Genomic DNA, 14,557 nt, shown 5'->3' with positions numbered 1-14,557 from the left:
AAAACATAATCAACAGTCTAGCTTAACTGGGAACTGCATACAGACAGCTGGGAAAATCTAATTCTGGCACTATCTAACCTTCACAGTGTTAAGTAACTTGTGTCATCCAAAAATAGAGCAAGACTGTCCTAAAGCCTTTCGCAATAAGAAGGTTGAAGGCAAGGGAAGGGGGGGGGGAGCTAGACTGCAATGATAGACAGTTATTTGCAACCTTTGTAGCCTGCCTTTCAAAAAAAGTAGGAATGGATTTTACGTTGAAATATTTTTTTAACCCCTATGTACGTCTACTGTGAAGAAAGTTCCGTGGGGCCCACTCCTAGGCAAGTGACTAAAGGACTGCTAACGAGTAATAAACTCAAATAGTTGCCGTATTCAGGGGTCACAGCAAAAAAATACTTTTGGCTGAGCAGTCCAGTGTCGCTTTAAAACACTGCAATAGAAAAGGCTTAGTATTTAGGATTATAGTAGTAATATAGCCTTGACAGCCAGATCAAACATTCCCAGGAAGTAAATAATTCAACAACAAAAAAACATTGCAAAGGGTAGTCTGAAATGCCATGTTTACACGTCTAGTACCATTCAGGAAGGTCCCTTGGGAAACGAGGCAATTGCCCCTTGTATTTGACCGAGTGTGTCTGAAAACCGACCGTGGGTGTGATTCATCAGCAGCCAACCTAACTAAAGAGTAAGAACCTGCTCCCAGTAAAGGCACCGGGGAGGAGGAGTGATTTTATTATGATGATGGTTAGTCATTTTAACGTTGGCCTTCTGTCAGTCAACAGGACAACAAGGCTCGGCACAAGCGCCGCAGCCTGTCATACGACAGGTAACAGAAAGAGATGAGGGTGGAAACCCGCTGCTTCGGCTTCTGCCAAGCTGAATGAGGGGCGTTTCTACTCGGAGGTAAGCCCTACTGAGTTCAGTGGAGCTTACTCTCAAGCCAGCGTCCCTTAAGCCGCAGCCTCAGGGGCGAAAAGGGGGCGCTTACGTAAGGCGCCAAAGACGCGCCGCCGCCGCCGCCGTGGCGAACGGCTGGCACGAAACCCGTCCGCCCTTTCGGCGCTCGCGCTGCCCTCCGCTCCCCCCTACTTCCGGTGTGGCTATAGGGGGGGGCGGTGCAATGCGGAAGCGGTGGCCCTGCCAGAGAGGAAGTGAGGCAGCCGCCTCAGGCAGCGGCACGAAGAAGCGCCCCTGGAGGTGGCGGAGGAGCCGGTAAGGGAAGCTGAGCTGAGCAGGAGAGCAGGCGAGACGTCAGTATATATTTTTCTCTCTCTCTCTCTCCCCCCCCCCCAATCCTCACACCACTTCCCGCTTTCTCCTGCCTCCGTGTAGACAAGCCTAAGTCCCCGCGGTGCGTAGGAAGCCGGAGCCACCTTGGCGGGGCTGGCGAGGGGAGAAGGGAAGCGGCTCCCTCGGCACAAGATGGACGCTTCTTGAGCCGCGCCGACACCCACACGGCTCTCTGCCTCGGTCTGTCATGGGGAGGGCGACGCGGTTTCGGCTCCTATTATTATTATCTTTATCGTTATCATTATTATTCTCCCTTCGCGGCTGCCCGCTTTCGCACCCACCTCCTGCAGCAGCGTGCCTGTCGAGGGAGCCGAGCCGTCTGTCTCGCTCCCTCATAACTGTCTGCAGACCGCGAAGCTTTTCCGGTTGCTTCGCTTTTCCCTTTTTGCCCCCGCCCCGCCCCGCTTTTTCTTTTTACCCCTGGAAGCGGGGGAAAGAAGCCCTCTAGCCTTGTAGAAACGGCGGCCGGGCATGTTGTGGGGGCAGCAGGCGCTCTTCCTCCGGGGCGAAGCGGGGGTCGAGCTTCGCTGGGCTGCCACTCCCCCTCCCCGGTCCTGGGGAGCGAGAGGGTCGCTTTTCCTCTCGAGCGGGTGCGGGGCCAAGGGGGGAGGTGGGGAGGAAGGAACTGCCAAGGCAGGTGGCGGCGGGAAGCGTCTCTGCACTACTTCGTATTTTTTTATGTATCATCCCCGAAGTGTTGCTTTCACTGCTCGAGACAATCGCTTAAAAAAATTTAAATACGCTGCTTCCCACCCACCCCCTTACTGCTATGATTACTAATCATTTTTCTCTCGGTTGTGTTCTATTGAGCAACCGATTACCGTACTCGGTGATGCGGTGTTTCCGTGATAACAGATGACAAGGGAATAAACATTGAAATGCTCGAAGCAAAATCACTGCTTGGCGCTCTTCTTATAACAAAGATGTTTTGGATACAATTAAAAAGAAATCATTGGGGGTTTATGAATGTATGCATAAACAGCAACGGAGAGGGAGCGGTTGAGGCTGCTTGCTGGTATACTTTCTTGTACAGAATAAATAAAATACACATGGGATGTAATTCATAAAAGGAAATAGGGTGTTAAATTGGTTGCTTCTAGTTTCATAGCTGAATATTGACACCAAGTGCCAAATTACGTGTTATGTGCTCCTGGTGTGCTGCTGATAGAGGCCAGGAAGTCTGGTCTGTCTGTGTATGGATGTAGAATAGGTGTTTGTTAACTAACCTGTAGCAGAACATACTGAAGCAAATATAGTATCATTTTCTAGAACTGAGCCATGATGATCCTTAGCTTAGGTTAAGCCCTGACTGAGCAGTTTGATTATATGTGGAATGCACAACTGTAATGAAATATTAAAGCCTTAATTTGTGTTTTTAAGCTTGCTACACTTAAAAACAAACCTAATCTGACTCTTAAGGTATTGTTATTGTTACTCTTACTGTTTTTTAACATCATTGATTAATTAATTGCCTTCTAAACAACCATCAGGGCAATATACACTGAAAATAATTTATAACAGTTAAGGACAGAAAACCAACAAATGCATTTAAAATAAGGCAGAAAACATACAATGTTGACATTTATCCAAGCCATAAAGTCTATCAGAACAAAATGCCTTCAATTGTTTCTGGAAAGTGCAAAATAAAATAAGTTTTGCTAATTTATACCTCATGACCTTATTTGTCTCATTTGGTTCATAGACCATCATAATCTTTGGGTTTTATTTCTGTTTATTTTTTTATGCTTGTACTTCACTGGTGTGAGTTTTCTTCTGGGAAATGGTCTTTTGGCGTTTGCAGCTCATATGATCAAAGAAAAGGCACAGAAAAACTTGTTAGAAGCCTAGCCTGCACTTGATATGGGTTGAGATGCCTTCTTGCAAGTAGATATCCTTGGGAGGAGGCAAGGCAGCATGCTGATTACAGGGACAGGTTGTAGCACTTGTGAATAGATGTGCTTGAGAATTGATAAGATAGTGGCAAATTTGAGTGTGTGCCGTTAGTGGATCACCTCATGAGGAAGCATTTTTAAAGAAATGTAGCAAGCTTGTCAAGAATAATGTTTCTCCATTGTAAAATTATGAAGACATTAGTATGTGTTTTGCATGGTGCTGATCCTCCTACAAAATATGATATGCAACCGTAATTAGGAATGTCATAAGATATGGACTACACACACTTTTCTTGAGTCTCTTGGGATATATTCTCAGAAAGCAGCTAATGCAGATGCACATTTAGGTTGCACTGTGGCAATTAAGAATCTGATGAATATTTAGATACCGGTATATTAATCCATTCCAAGAACTTGCTTGTATGAGAACTGTATTTTTTTCATGAAGCAGTAACATTCTATCAAGATGACAAATAATGTTGTAAAATATTAGATTAATTCAATTTATGTACTGCTTCTCACACAAGAAATCCCAAAGTGAAGCTATTTATGTGAACAGTAGGCAATAAAATTCATTAAAACAAAACAAATATACTAAAAGTATTCTTCCTCAAAAATCACCCCCCCAAAAAAACAACAACACTCCAGCCACTTATTATGGATGAGTATTAAAAATAAATAGTCCAGACAATATGCACTGTCCAGATGCATGAATTGAAATAATTACAAAATTAGACTAAACAATAAAAATAAGCCAATTTAAGAACAGTACCCAGTGAAGCAGTTTTTTTAAAAAAGCAACAGCCGTAAGAGACATTAAAGGGGGCATGTTGTTGTTGCTCATTAAAAGGTGGCTAATGATGGGACCAAACATACTTTCTTTGGTAGGGTATTCCATTGGTGACTTCCTCCTCATGCCCCCCCCCCCAATGTACCATGGTAGCACATAATGGAGCAGGGTGGTAGACTGTTCAAAGGTTTGGCATATTGCTATGATGGGTGAAGGAGATTCTTAAAATGCTTTGGTTCCAAGATGCTAAGGTTTAAAAGGTTATAACTACACTTTGAATTGAGCCCAGAAACAATTGGCAATCAATGCAAGTAATATACAATCAGAAAAGGGCTGTAGCTCACTAGCAGAGCATTTGCTTCACATTCAGAAAGTTCCTGGTTCAATACCCAGCATCTCTAGGTAGTACTTGTAAGGTCACCTATCTAAAACCATAGAGAGTTGCTACCAGTCTGAGTGAAAAATACTGAGCTAGATCAACCAATGGTCTGATTCCGTATAAGGCAGCCATTTATGTTCCTAGAGCTACATGGATCCGTCATGTTACAGTCAGTAGCCAGGCAGTTGCATTCTAGGCAAATCAGAAAAGCCCTGAATTGTCTTTGAAGGCAGCCCACCATGAGGCAACTTGGAAGTGAATAGGGCATGAGTGACTGTAGCCAGTTGCATTGCATAACTTTTTATATTTCATGCAAACATTTATCACAATTTACCTGTGGCATATATCTGTTATTCAGCTGAAATTGATTCTCTTAACTAATCCTGATGTAGTTCTTGCATCATGGGAAGGATGCTAGAAAGTAGGCATATTAAAGCACATTCCAGCAGAGTTCTTGGGTTCCCACTAGTAGAAATTAATGCAGCTGTGCCAGTTGGATAGGTTAGTTTCACACTGCTTTAGAAATGATGTCTCTGAATGTTCAGAAACCTTCACTAACACTTTTTTTTTTGTACTTTGTTACACAGTTCTGCCTCTGATAAAGGAAAAATGGCATTCAGTAAAGGTTATCGTATCTATCATAAGCTGGACCCACCGCCATTCAGTGTGATAGTAGAAGCCAGAAACAAAGAAGAATGTCTCATGTTCGAGTCTGGTGCTGTGGCTGTTCTCTGTAAGTAGCAAAACTCTGCAAATACAAGCAGATGGTTAACTTAATAAAAAAACCTCCTAATGCTAAAAAATGAAAACAGATGAAGAAATGTTGAGTCACCATATCTGTTGTGTTGTGTCAGTGATCTAAATGTCCTTTGAATATTTCCTGGTCTTTTTGCTTAAAGGTGTTTTGCCCTACTATATTTTTCAGAGTAATACATTTTTGAATTTATTGCTATTTCTTGAAACTTGCCTTAAAAGTCTTCTTATCCTATTTGTAACATAAGCAGATGTAAAGGTAAACTGTGGCTGTTTAGCATTTTTGAGTATGAGCCTTGGGCTCATCTTCCCTCTGGCTCCCTCCAGTGTGCCTGCAGGAACATCAGAACTTTTCACATCTCTTTTTAGCTAGGCAGTTCAGCATTGTGTTCAAACCTGGAAAGCTACACATGCCCCTGAACGGTGTCTCTTTTGGCATTCCTCTCAGCAGTTAGTGTGGTGCCATTGCAATATAAGAGAAGGCAACATTGGTTTAAATAGTATATTCTCCCATAATAGCAACCATGCATAGAAACGAACTTTTGCAATTACTGCAACATAAGTGCAAGCCTAATTAGTATCCAGAATCGTTGCTATATCTAATGGGGGCTTCCTCCAACAAGCAATTTCCACCAGTAATTGGTTTAAGCCTAAACTTGCATTTCTTAGGAAAATATTACTGTCTTTTCCCATGACAGAATTCAAATGGCACACCTGGGTTTAAGTTATGACTGGCCAGAGGCTCTTCATGACCCCTGTGCCACTCTGTCATGAGGAAATTTGTGTTGATGTCTGGTAACCTACTTGATGCTTGAGTTAATTAGCATTCAGTTACCTTTTCCATCCAGCATCCTCATTAAGATAATAACTCTTTGCTCTAGAGCTAATTCCTGTCAGGAAGCTTCTTTCCTGCAACTGGACATCTTGCAGCTGCCTTAACTATAGTTTTTAACTCAGGAGGCTATTCAACGGTGCTTATTTTGCCTTGGAGACTGCTCCCCACCCTGTTCTGACACTGTGGAGCAAAACATCTCTACCTTTCTCTTTTCTGCAACCTCACTATCTCTTAGTCCATGTAATTGTTCAAAACCCAGTCATTTGTATTTGAAATCCCCCCAAGATGTGTTTAGGCTTCTAACGCCACTTTCCTGGCTCCTTAGCACCCACATTTGTTCCATGTAAGATAAGCTCTGCTCCCTCCATCTGTCTGTGTAACTGGAACTGTTTGAGCTTATGGCCCGGAACTTGGGTAGCCTGTGTAACACTTAACAACTAACCAATTTACTATTCTGCATGTCTTTCTTGACACTTTAAGCTCTAAAACCATTTTATTCATTTCCCACAATTCTGTGTAACATTTTATTTAAATTTATAGCAACATATGTTGTTTCTTAATTCTTCCAAGAAAGCAAGATATTATTGTGATGATTTGGGTATAACAAAGTGCACTAACCTCGGTGTCACACAATTTTCTCTATATTAAAGATCCCCAAAGTTGTTATTCTATGTATAAGCATGTAAGGTACAGTTTCATGTGTTAATGAGCTGGATAGATACTTTTTCTTTGCTGAACAACATATCCAGTAAAGATGGAGATAAAGATTTAGTCCTACTTATTTAGAGGGAAGTGGCATAGGGCTTAATAGCATTGCCTGGCTTGTATTGGAAAGGATGCAGATGTTCTAAGATGTTGTAGCATGAACTATAGCATGAACTTCTGCTTTTGCCACAGCTGCGCAAACAGTTGGCAGCTCTTAATAGGAATTTAGATTTAAAATGTATATTGAGCACTTCTGTTAACACACACCATCTAATCTACCATCAGGGGATTTAAATTATGGACGTAGCTAAGTGAAAGAATAAAATCTCTAGGGATGGAAGTGTTCAAGTGCCTGTATGCATTAACACAGCAAAAGAGGGTATATTTACATACATGTAGGGTAGGTATTTAATACCTCAATCTTTGTAGTGCACTTTCATGTATGTTTACTCAGAACTGAGCAGCACTTAGTTCAGTGGGGCTTATTCTCAAGTAATTATGCAAGGATTTCAGCTTTAGAACATTTTAATAGAATGAGAATATAGATAGATAGGGAGCAGTTGTTAGACTTTAGTAGCTCCTACTCTTTGGGTGGGGGGCAAACTTATCAGATTCTGTCTTAATGTATAAAGACAAAATTGACCTTGCCTTATTAGGAAGGCAAGCATAGATCACTTGTCATTTAAAGGACTTCAAATTTTCCACTTTTATAAGTACTGATCATGCCTCTGTTTTTCTTCATCCTTTAAGATTAGACATTCTGATACAAAGATACTGTGTATTGGGTTTTACAGAATGTCCAGGGAAGTTGAGTCATGTTTAGATAGCTGGGTAGTACTCTACAGATGCATGTTGTTTTGCTCATAAATTTCTGGTATACACCTGAGCCTTGATTTATTATTGATACCATGGTAGATCTATTTCCTGCAAGTGTATTGATACATGTTTGCTTAAAGAACACAATCATATTTATAGTTGATCAGTCACTCCACTATAAGCAGAATCTGGGAAGGGGAGGCAATTGCGTAGAAGGAATGGGAGATTCATGTCTTATGTCAGTTACATTGTGTGAATAAATATAAAAGGGGGAAAACCTGACTTGCAGAGTTGGAAGGGTGCTTGCAGATTAGTTTGGCAAGCCCCACACAATGTAGGATGCATTGCAGCATCTGTGATAGATGGCCATCCAGACTTTGCTTAAACACCTCTAGTGGATGAGTGCCCACCCCTCCTGAGATAATATTTCCCTCTGTTGAACTGCTTTTACTGTTAGAAGGTTTCTATTCAGCTGAAATCTACTTCAATCCTATTTCTACTCATTGGTTCTAGTCCTTTCCTCTGGAACAACAAAGATCAGGCCTGTATGACAGCCCATCAGATCTTCGAAGACCCCTATCTTCTTGTTCCCCATTTTCTCCAGGCTAACCAAGTCTAGCTCTTCCAGCTGTTCCTCATAGGACTTTTTCAGAGCCTTCACCACCCTCGTCGCCTTTCCTTGGACACACACAAGCAGTTTTAGCACAGCCTCTCTTAAAATGTGGCATCAAGTACTGGACACAGTATTTCTGATGCATTCTCATCAGTACTAGATAGAATGCAATGTTTACTACCGTGATCTGAACACTATACAGGTACTATGTTAATGCAGCCTGAGTCTGCATTAGCTTTTAATAGCGTATTCTGCCTTTGATTTTCTTTTTCTTTTTTGCGCTTACATGCTGGATTTTACATTTATCTCTGTTGAATTTCACCTGTTGTTGCAGCCTAGTGTTGCAGGATTTTACAAGCTTTTCCCTCATTCAAGTCTTTAAGAAAATACTGAACAACACAGTGCGTGGGACTGAGCCCTATGATATTCTGCTCAAGACTTTCCTCCAGTTTGATACAGATCTATTAATGAGCGCTCACTGGGTAAAAGTGCTCAACCAGCTGTGGCTGCCTCTTAGCTATAGTATTGCCCAGTTCACTTACCATTTTGTCATCAAGGCAACCATGGGAGACCCTGTCAAATGCTTTGCTGAAATCAAGATATACTGTATATGGGACACTCCCATGATTAAATACTAGGCTAGTAGCTCTTAGCAAAAAGAACACAAGGTTGATCTGACATTCCTTATTTTTGCAACCCATGCTGGCTCATAGAAATTGATGCAATGTTTTTAGATGCTTATAGACCAAATGCTTAATAACCTTTCTTTGTTCTGTGTTGGGGTGCCTGGCTTGTAGTTTTCCAGATTCTCTGTGTCCCCATCTCAAATGTTCCTATCTCCAGTATTTTGAGACTTGACTCATTCTCCAAGAGCTCTCATAAGATTAGTCAGTGGTTTTGAGAAAATACCTGCAAACTCATTTAGCACCATGGAGTGTAATTCATTTGGCCTTGGAGACTTGAACGTGTTTGCAGTTGCTAAGGATTCTCTATCTCTTGGGGTTCAAGCCTCTCCTTATATCATTTGTCATTCTCTTCTCAGGTAGAAGATTGAGGCAAAATATGAGTTAGAGTAGTTCTTCTTTCACTGTATCACTTGTTTATACTTACTGTCTTGTCTAAGCAGCAGACCTGCCATTTCCTTGCAGCTCATTCTTGTCTTATCCTTCCTGTTCGTACAGTTTGGGGTGCACTGTTGTAAACATCCCTGGTTACATATACCTTTTTCAGTCTCCTATATATGTCCTTTTATGTCTCAGTTCATCAAAGTGCTCTGTATGGAGCTTAACTGGCATCTTTCCCTTCTTCTTAAGACTGCCTAATCATGACCAGCATCTGCAACTCTGGAAGCTGTAGTTCAGCAACGTATGGAGATCCACCCCTGATTTAGAGGAACAAGAATTGCCATTAAAAATGCTTTAAATTTGGTTTGAAATTTCAATCCCAGAGAGAGACACCCCTCATTAATTTGTGTGATTATGATGTCACAGGTCTACTGCCTCATTGTGTACAAGTGAGTCTACTGCTAGCTACTGAAGTGGATTTTCACTGTATCTCTTGCTTATCAGTTTATCATGGCTGCAAAATCTTGGCTTAGCACAACAGTAATAAGGATTAGAAGAATGTTATATTTGAGTAGAAGGTCGTGGGCAAGGAGAAATTCTTTTTCTTGCCCACATCCCCTTAGAACCTTAAGAGTTTGTGATGTTACTATAATTTGTATCTGTATTTGTTCTTCAGAAATATGAGTTTTGTCAATTTGTAATCTGTAGTTGGATTCTAATCTCATCTGGCGAAGAGTAAATCCTTTCCCCCTGTCTCTTATCCATATATACACCTACAAACTGAGCTTCAGTTCTATGACATTTCTAGAATCTTTGTACTATACATATAAGCCACTGATACAGGCAGCAGGAAAATAACTGCAGGCTGTTTTTGCGGTACTTCATTTCTTTGAATTTAACTGAAGTGGAATTTTCCGAATAACTTGTTTAATACAATCCTTTGTAATGGCCAGAAATTGTGCAAAGACCTGTTAAAGCAGGAGCTAAAACAGGATGCTGCAGTACTCTGAATGGCTTCCTGTCCATAGGCGGATGGATGAAAATACAAAAAGCTTCCAAGTCAGACAGAAAGTTACTCAAAATGGTATTCTGTCCAACTCAGTATTTCTGAGGAAAAGCTGAATCTCAGATCTCACCATGACAATGGAAGTACCATGTGGGGTATGCAAGAATGATATATATATATATATATATATATATGCAGGTTTTGGTGTCCTCGGGTGTCTTCCCGTGTAAAAGTTGGGGTGTCTAGGCGACGTTTCGACGAGGTCTCACTCGTCATCTTCAGGCTGGTGCTTTCGGCTTCTTGTCCAGTAACAAGAAGCCGAAAGCACCAGCCTGAAGATGACGAGTGAGACCTCGTCGAAACGTCGCCTAGACACCCCAACTTTTACACGGGAAGACACCCGAGGACACCAAAACCTGCATTCCTGTACCCGTGAAAATCTACGAAAGCATATATATATATATATATATATATATATATATATATATATAAAGAATCTTCAATAAGTATAGTTCTTTTGCCATAATTTGAATCCTTCACATTTTATAAACAGCATCTGCAGAGAAAGAGGCAATCAAGAACATGTACTCCAAGGTGATGGATGCATATGGACTTCTAGGTGTTTTGAGATTAAATCTTGGTGAGTAAATCTCATTTTGGGAGTGCCCTTTCTTTTCATATAAAACAGTAACAGTTAAAAGATTGCTCATGCCATCTTGCTGCCGGTACAGTTGCTGGTATGTGATCACCACACTCCAGATAAATTGATGATTAGTTGATAAACTGATGATTAGTTTTGTATGTGCAGCAGAAATCCCCCCCCCCCTTTTTTTTCCCCTTGGTGATGCTTGCTGAGTTTTCTAAATAGCCTCTCCTGTTCTCCAACACTGAACAGCAAATCATTTTCAAAACTTTGGTGTCTCAAAGGCAATTAGATGTGTATGACATGGCATATGTAACATGAAGAGAGGATTGGATTGCCTTGGGGATCAGCAGCTGAAAGTTCTGATGGCATACATGAACCTTTAGCCATTAAATAATTGTTGGGCTTGTAGTAAATTACATTGTCTCTTCAGTGGCGTTCCTTTCAAGCATATGAGGCATGGTGGTATATTTTTCCTTAAGATATGAAGTTCATTTTTTCTGAGAAATTTAAAATATGCCATTGGAATCGAGGTTTCTAACATTTCAGTAATTATAAAACAAAACAATAAGCATGCTCATCCTAAAAGTTGACATGGTTGCAGCCCAGCACTTATTTAAAAACTGTTTTACTGTTCATGCAAAATCAATTTCTGGAAAGTCTTATGTGCAAAAGTAAACTTTAGAATTATGCAGTTACCTCTCTTTAAAAGTTTAATAGTTAAAACAGGGAAATGCAAAAGTGTGCCTTGCAAAAGTTTAAAACACATTGATTGTTCATTTACATTTGTTTCTTACAGGAGACACATTGTTACATTATCTAGTTCTTGTCACAGGATGTATGTCTGTAGGAAAAATCCAAGAATCTGAAGTTTTTCGTGTTACTTCCACTGATTTAATATCATTACGAATTGACCCATCTGATGAAGAACGCATCTCTGAAGTGCGCAAAGTTTTGAATTCAGGAAACTTTTATTTTGCATGGTCTTCTTCTGGGGTCAGTTTAGATCTTAGTCTTAATGCCCACCGTAGCATGCAAGAACAAAGCACTGATAACAGGTTCTTCTGGTGAGTTGATAAGTTTTAGGAAGTCTGATACCATGTGCCTTTGTATTTTGAGTTGTTGAATTTCTTGTCATTGCACGTGTTGAAATACTGCTTGCAGTTTTACCTTTTTGAAATAGTACTTCATATAAAATGGTTTTTTATGTTTTTATGAGTATTAATATGGGCAAATCACACACAAATACAGTACATACACAGAATGAACCATTTTGCAAACTCATGCTTAGCTGTTCTGGGAAATACTTTACAAGTGTTAAAAGGAGAAGTGAAAATCCAGTATTTGCATTAAGTTCAAATGATTACAGTCACAGATACTAGTAACTTAAAAATATTTGTTTTGTGCTTGTTCAGATATACACAGAGAATTCTGTCTCTTTTTATAGAATGGTCATTGTTGTTATAATAGTGTAAACTATTAGATGCCTTGTCTAATATTCAAGGTTGTGTATATTTAGCGAATTCTGTACAAGTTTAGCAGGATAGAATTTGAAATTTGGTGAAATTAATTATACAGGATAAGAATTTCAGTACTTTTAGAAAGCAAGTTCCTAAGGAAAAGATAAAGAAAGCAATGATAACTCCTCCAATTTTTTAACCCAAGTAACATTCTAGTCCTACATGACTCCATGTTTCTTCCTGTGATTAGAAGAAGCAGAATACAAAGTAAGTAGCCTTTGTAGCTGAAACATTTTCAATATTCAACGTTCTGCACAGAATACAAATTTCTTGTACTTACATGATACATTCATGAAACAATCAGAGCCCCAAGAAGCTGTTCACTTACCTCAATGAATCGTCTCTAACTGTCCAAGCTGCTTCTAATATACTAATGACACTAGATCTATCTAGTGCTATCTATCTAAGCTGGCAAAGATAGTGGAGATTGTGCTTAAAAGTGGGGTTCGCTGATCCCACACAAAAAAAACTACTTTTGTTTGAACTGTGATCACCTGATAGTTTGAGTATCAGGATTGCTTCTATAGAGGAACACCAGTGGGCCCTTTGTCTACTTTTAGAGTGTCCCAGACATTTTTAAAAGGATCGCCTCCCCAAAAGACACATTCTGAACTGGAGTCAAGTACTGCTTTGGGAATGCTGTGGTCTCTTGGTAACATCAGGAACACAGTTCAATATCTGGATCAGCATATTTATCTGAGATGGGTGTGGATTGCTGCCCAGGGCTGTGACATTTAGTTTCTGTACCATCCACACATGAAACTGTCAGACACAGGCACTGAGGGGGAATTCCTTTTTCAACTGGAGGTGGTTTTACACATGTGAAATGTACCTGATTGTTTTAATTTTATGTGATTTACGCTAACCCCACCCCCCAAAAAAACTCTCTGTAGTTCAATAACCAGTATCTTCTCTGAAACTGGAAGCTTGCACTGTGAGAAATTCTAATTTATGCTGTCTCTTTATGCTGCCACTTTGCTACTAGAATGTGCAGGTTAGCCAGCCTAGTGAAACTGGACTTTCTGAAATGTAATTTGCTGAATGTTTGTTTTTACCTTTTCCCTTAATCTTTCCTGAACTATGTTTATTGCTTTGAAAGTCATTACAGAAGACTTGCATAATTTAGAATAGTTTAAAATGGCTCTGTTCCCCACTTAAGCATACTTGCTTATATATGCATGCCATTATGTTTACAATGATATTTTAGTCTTCAGTGCTTCATATGTTATATTGAAATTCCTCCAGCTAATGTTAATCTGAATCACTTCTTCAATAGGAATCAATCACTGCACCTTCATCTTAAACATTATGGAGTCGACTGTGATGAATGGCTGTTGCGTCTCATGTGTGGAGGAGTGGAGATCAGAACAATTTATGCAGCTCACAAGCAAGCAAAGGCTTGCATCATTTCACGGTTAAGCTGTGAACGAGCTGGGACCAGATTTAATGTTAGAGGAACAAATGATGATGGTCATGTGGCAAATTTTGTTGAAACTGAACAGGTATGACCTGTGCACTGTATTGCTGCTTTGTACTATTCTCACTAAAATATACAAATAGGGGTTATGCTTTGCTTGGTACATGGCGTGACATCTAGTTTACATATTTAGCACATAAGGCTATCCCAACTTGATTTCTACCTGCTGCCAACTGCGGTTATTTTGTATATAATAGTCTTGAACACATTGGCTACCAAACCTACATTTGTGGTAGACAGGTTGCACTTCTTGTATCATAACCATGTTATGGAATGGTAATGCTCAGTTGGTGAAAATGAGGACTGTTTCCACAATTCAGATCTACCCCTTTGTTAAAACTAAAAAACCATTGTTGAGACAGATGTGCGTATCTCATCCTTCCAATCTTAATAGTAGACATCAGCACATTTTCCATGACATGTTAATCCAAGCCATGGTTTAGCATGGATGCCTGGCTGCACAGGTTCTCAGGGATGTGGTGGTGGCTGCTTTGCTCTTCCCCAGTTTTTTTCTGCAGCATTCACTAAGCCATGGTATAGAAAATATACATTATTTATTTATTTATTTATACATACATACATACATACATACATACATAATGTTGTTTGCAAGCCACCTTTCCATAGATAAAATCATGCTCAAGGTGGCTTACAGCATGAAAAAATACATAATTACAAACATAACAAAAGTAGTCATAAGCAATAAAACATCCAAAAGTACACAACCAAATCAAACAATTGTTGTATTATTATTATTATTATTATTATTATTAT

General features: G+C 40.0%; 1 protein-coding gene across 3 annotated transcripts in view; it reads left to right on the top strand.

Moving 5' to 3' along the window:
• Window positions 1-1,098: 1,098 nt before the first annotated feature.
• The window catches only part of SYNJ1 (synaptojanin 1), a 48,808-nt gene continuing 35,349 nt past the window's right edge, over window positions 1,099-14,557 (top strand). Inside the window, exons 1-5 of one of the 3 annotated variants that reach the window (XM_081859250.1) lie at window positions 1,099-1,212; window positions 4,939-5,084; window positions 10,697-10,783; window positions 11,586-11,853; window positions 13,583-13,808. In XM_081859250.1, coding sequence (XP_081715376.1) covers window positions 1,121-1,212; window positions 4,939-5,084; window positions 10,697-10,783; window positions 11,586-11,853; window positions 13,583-13,808 — 819 coding nt within the window. In that variant the 5' untranslated portion in view covers window positions 1,099-1,120. Of the gene's footprint in view, window positions 1,251-1,287; window positions 1,471-4,938; window positions 5,085-10,696; window positions 10,784-11,585; window positions 11,854-13,582; window positions 13,809-14,557 lie in introns of those variants that run through there. The other 2 variants (XM_081859251.1, XM_081859252.1) reach the window with 2 other exon arrangements.

This window comes from Podarcis erhardii (assembly GCF_964252035.2).
Source record: "Podarcis erhardii genome assembly, chromosome: 4".
Taxonomy (NCBI): Eukaryota; Metazoa; Chordata; class Lepidosauria; order Squamata; family Lacertidae; genus Podarcis; species Podarcis erhardii.
This window is presented reverse-complemented; position numbering and strand designations above follow the sequence as displayed.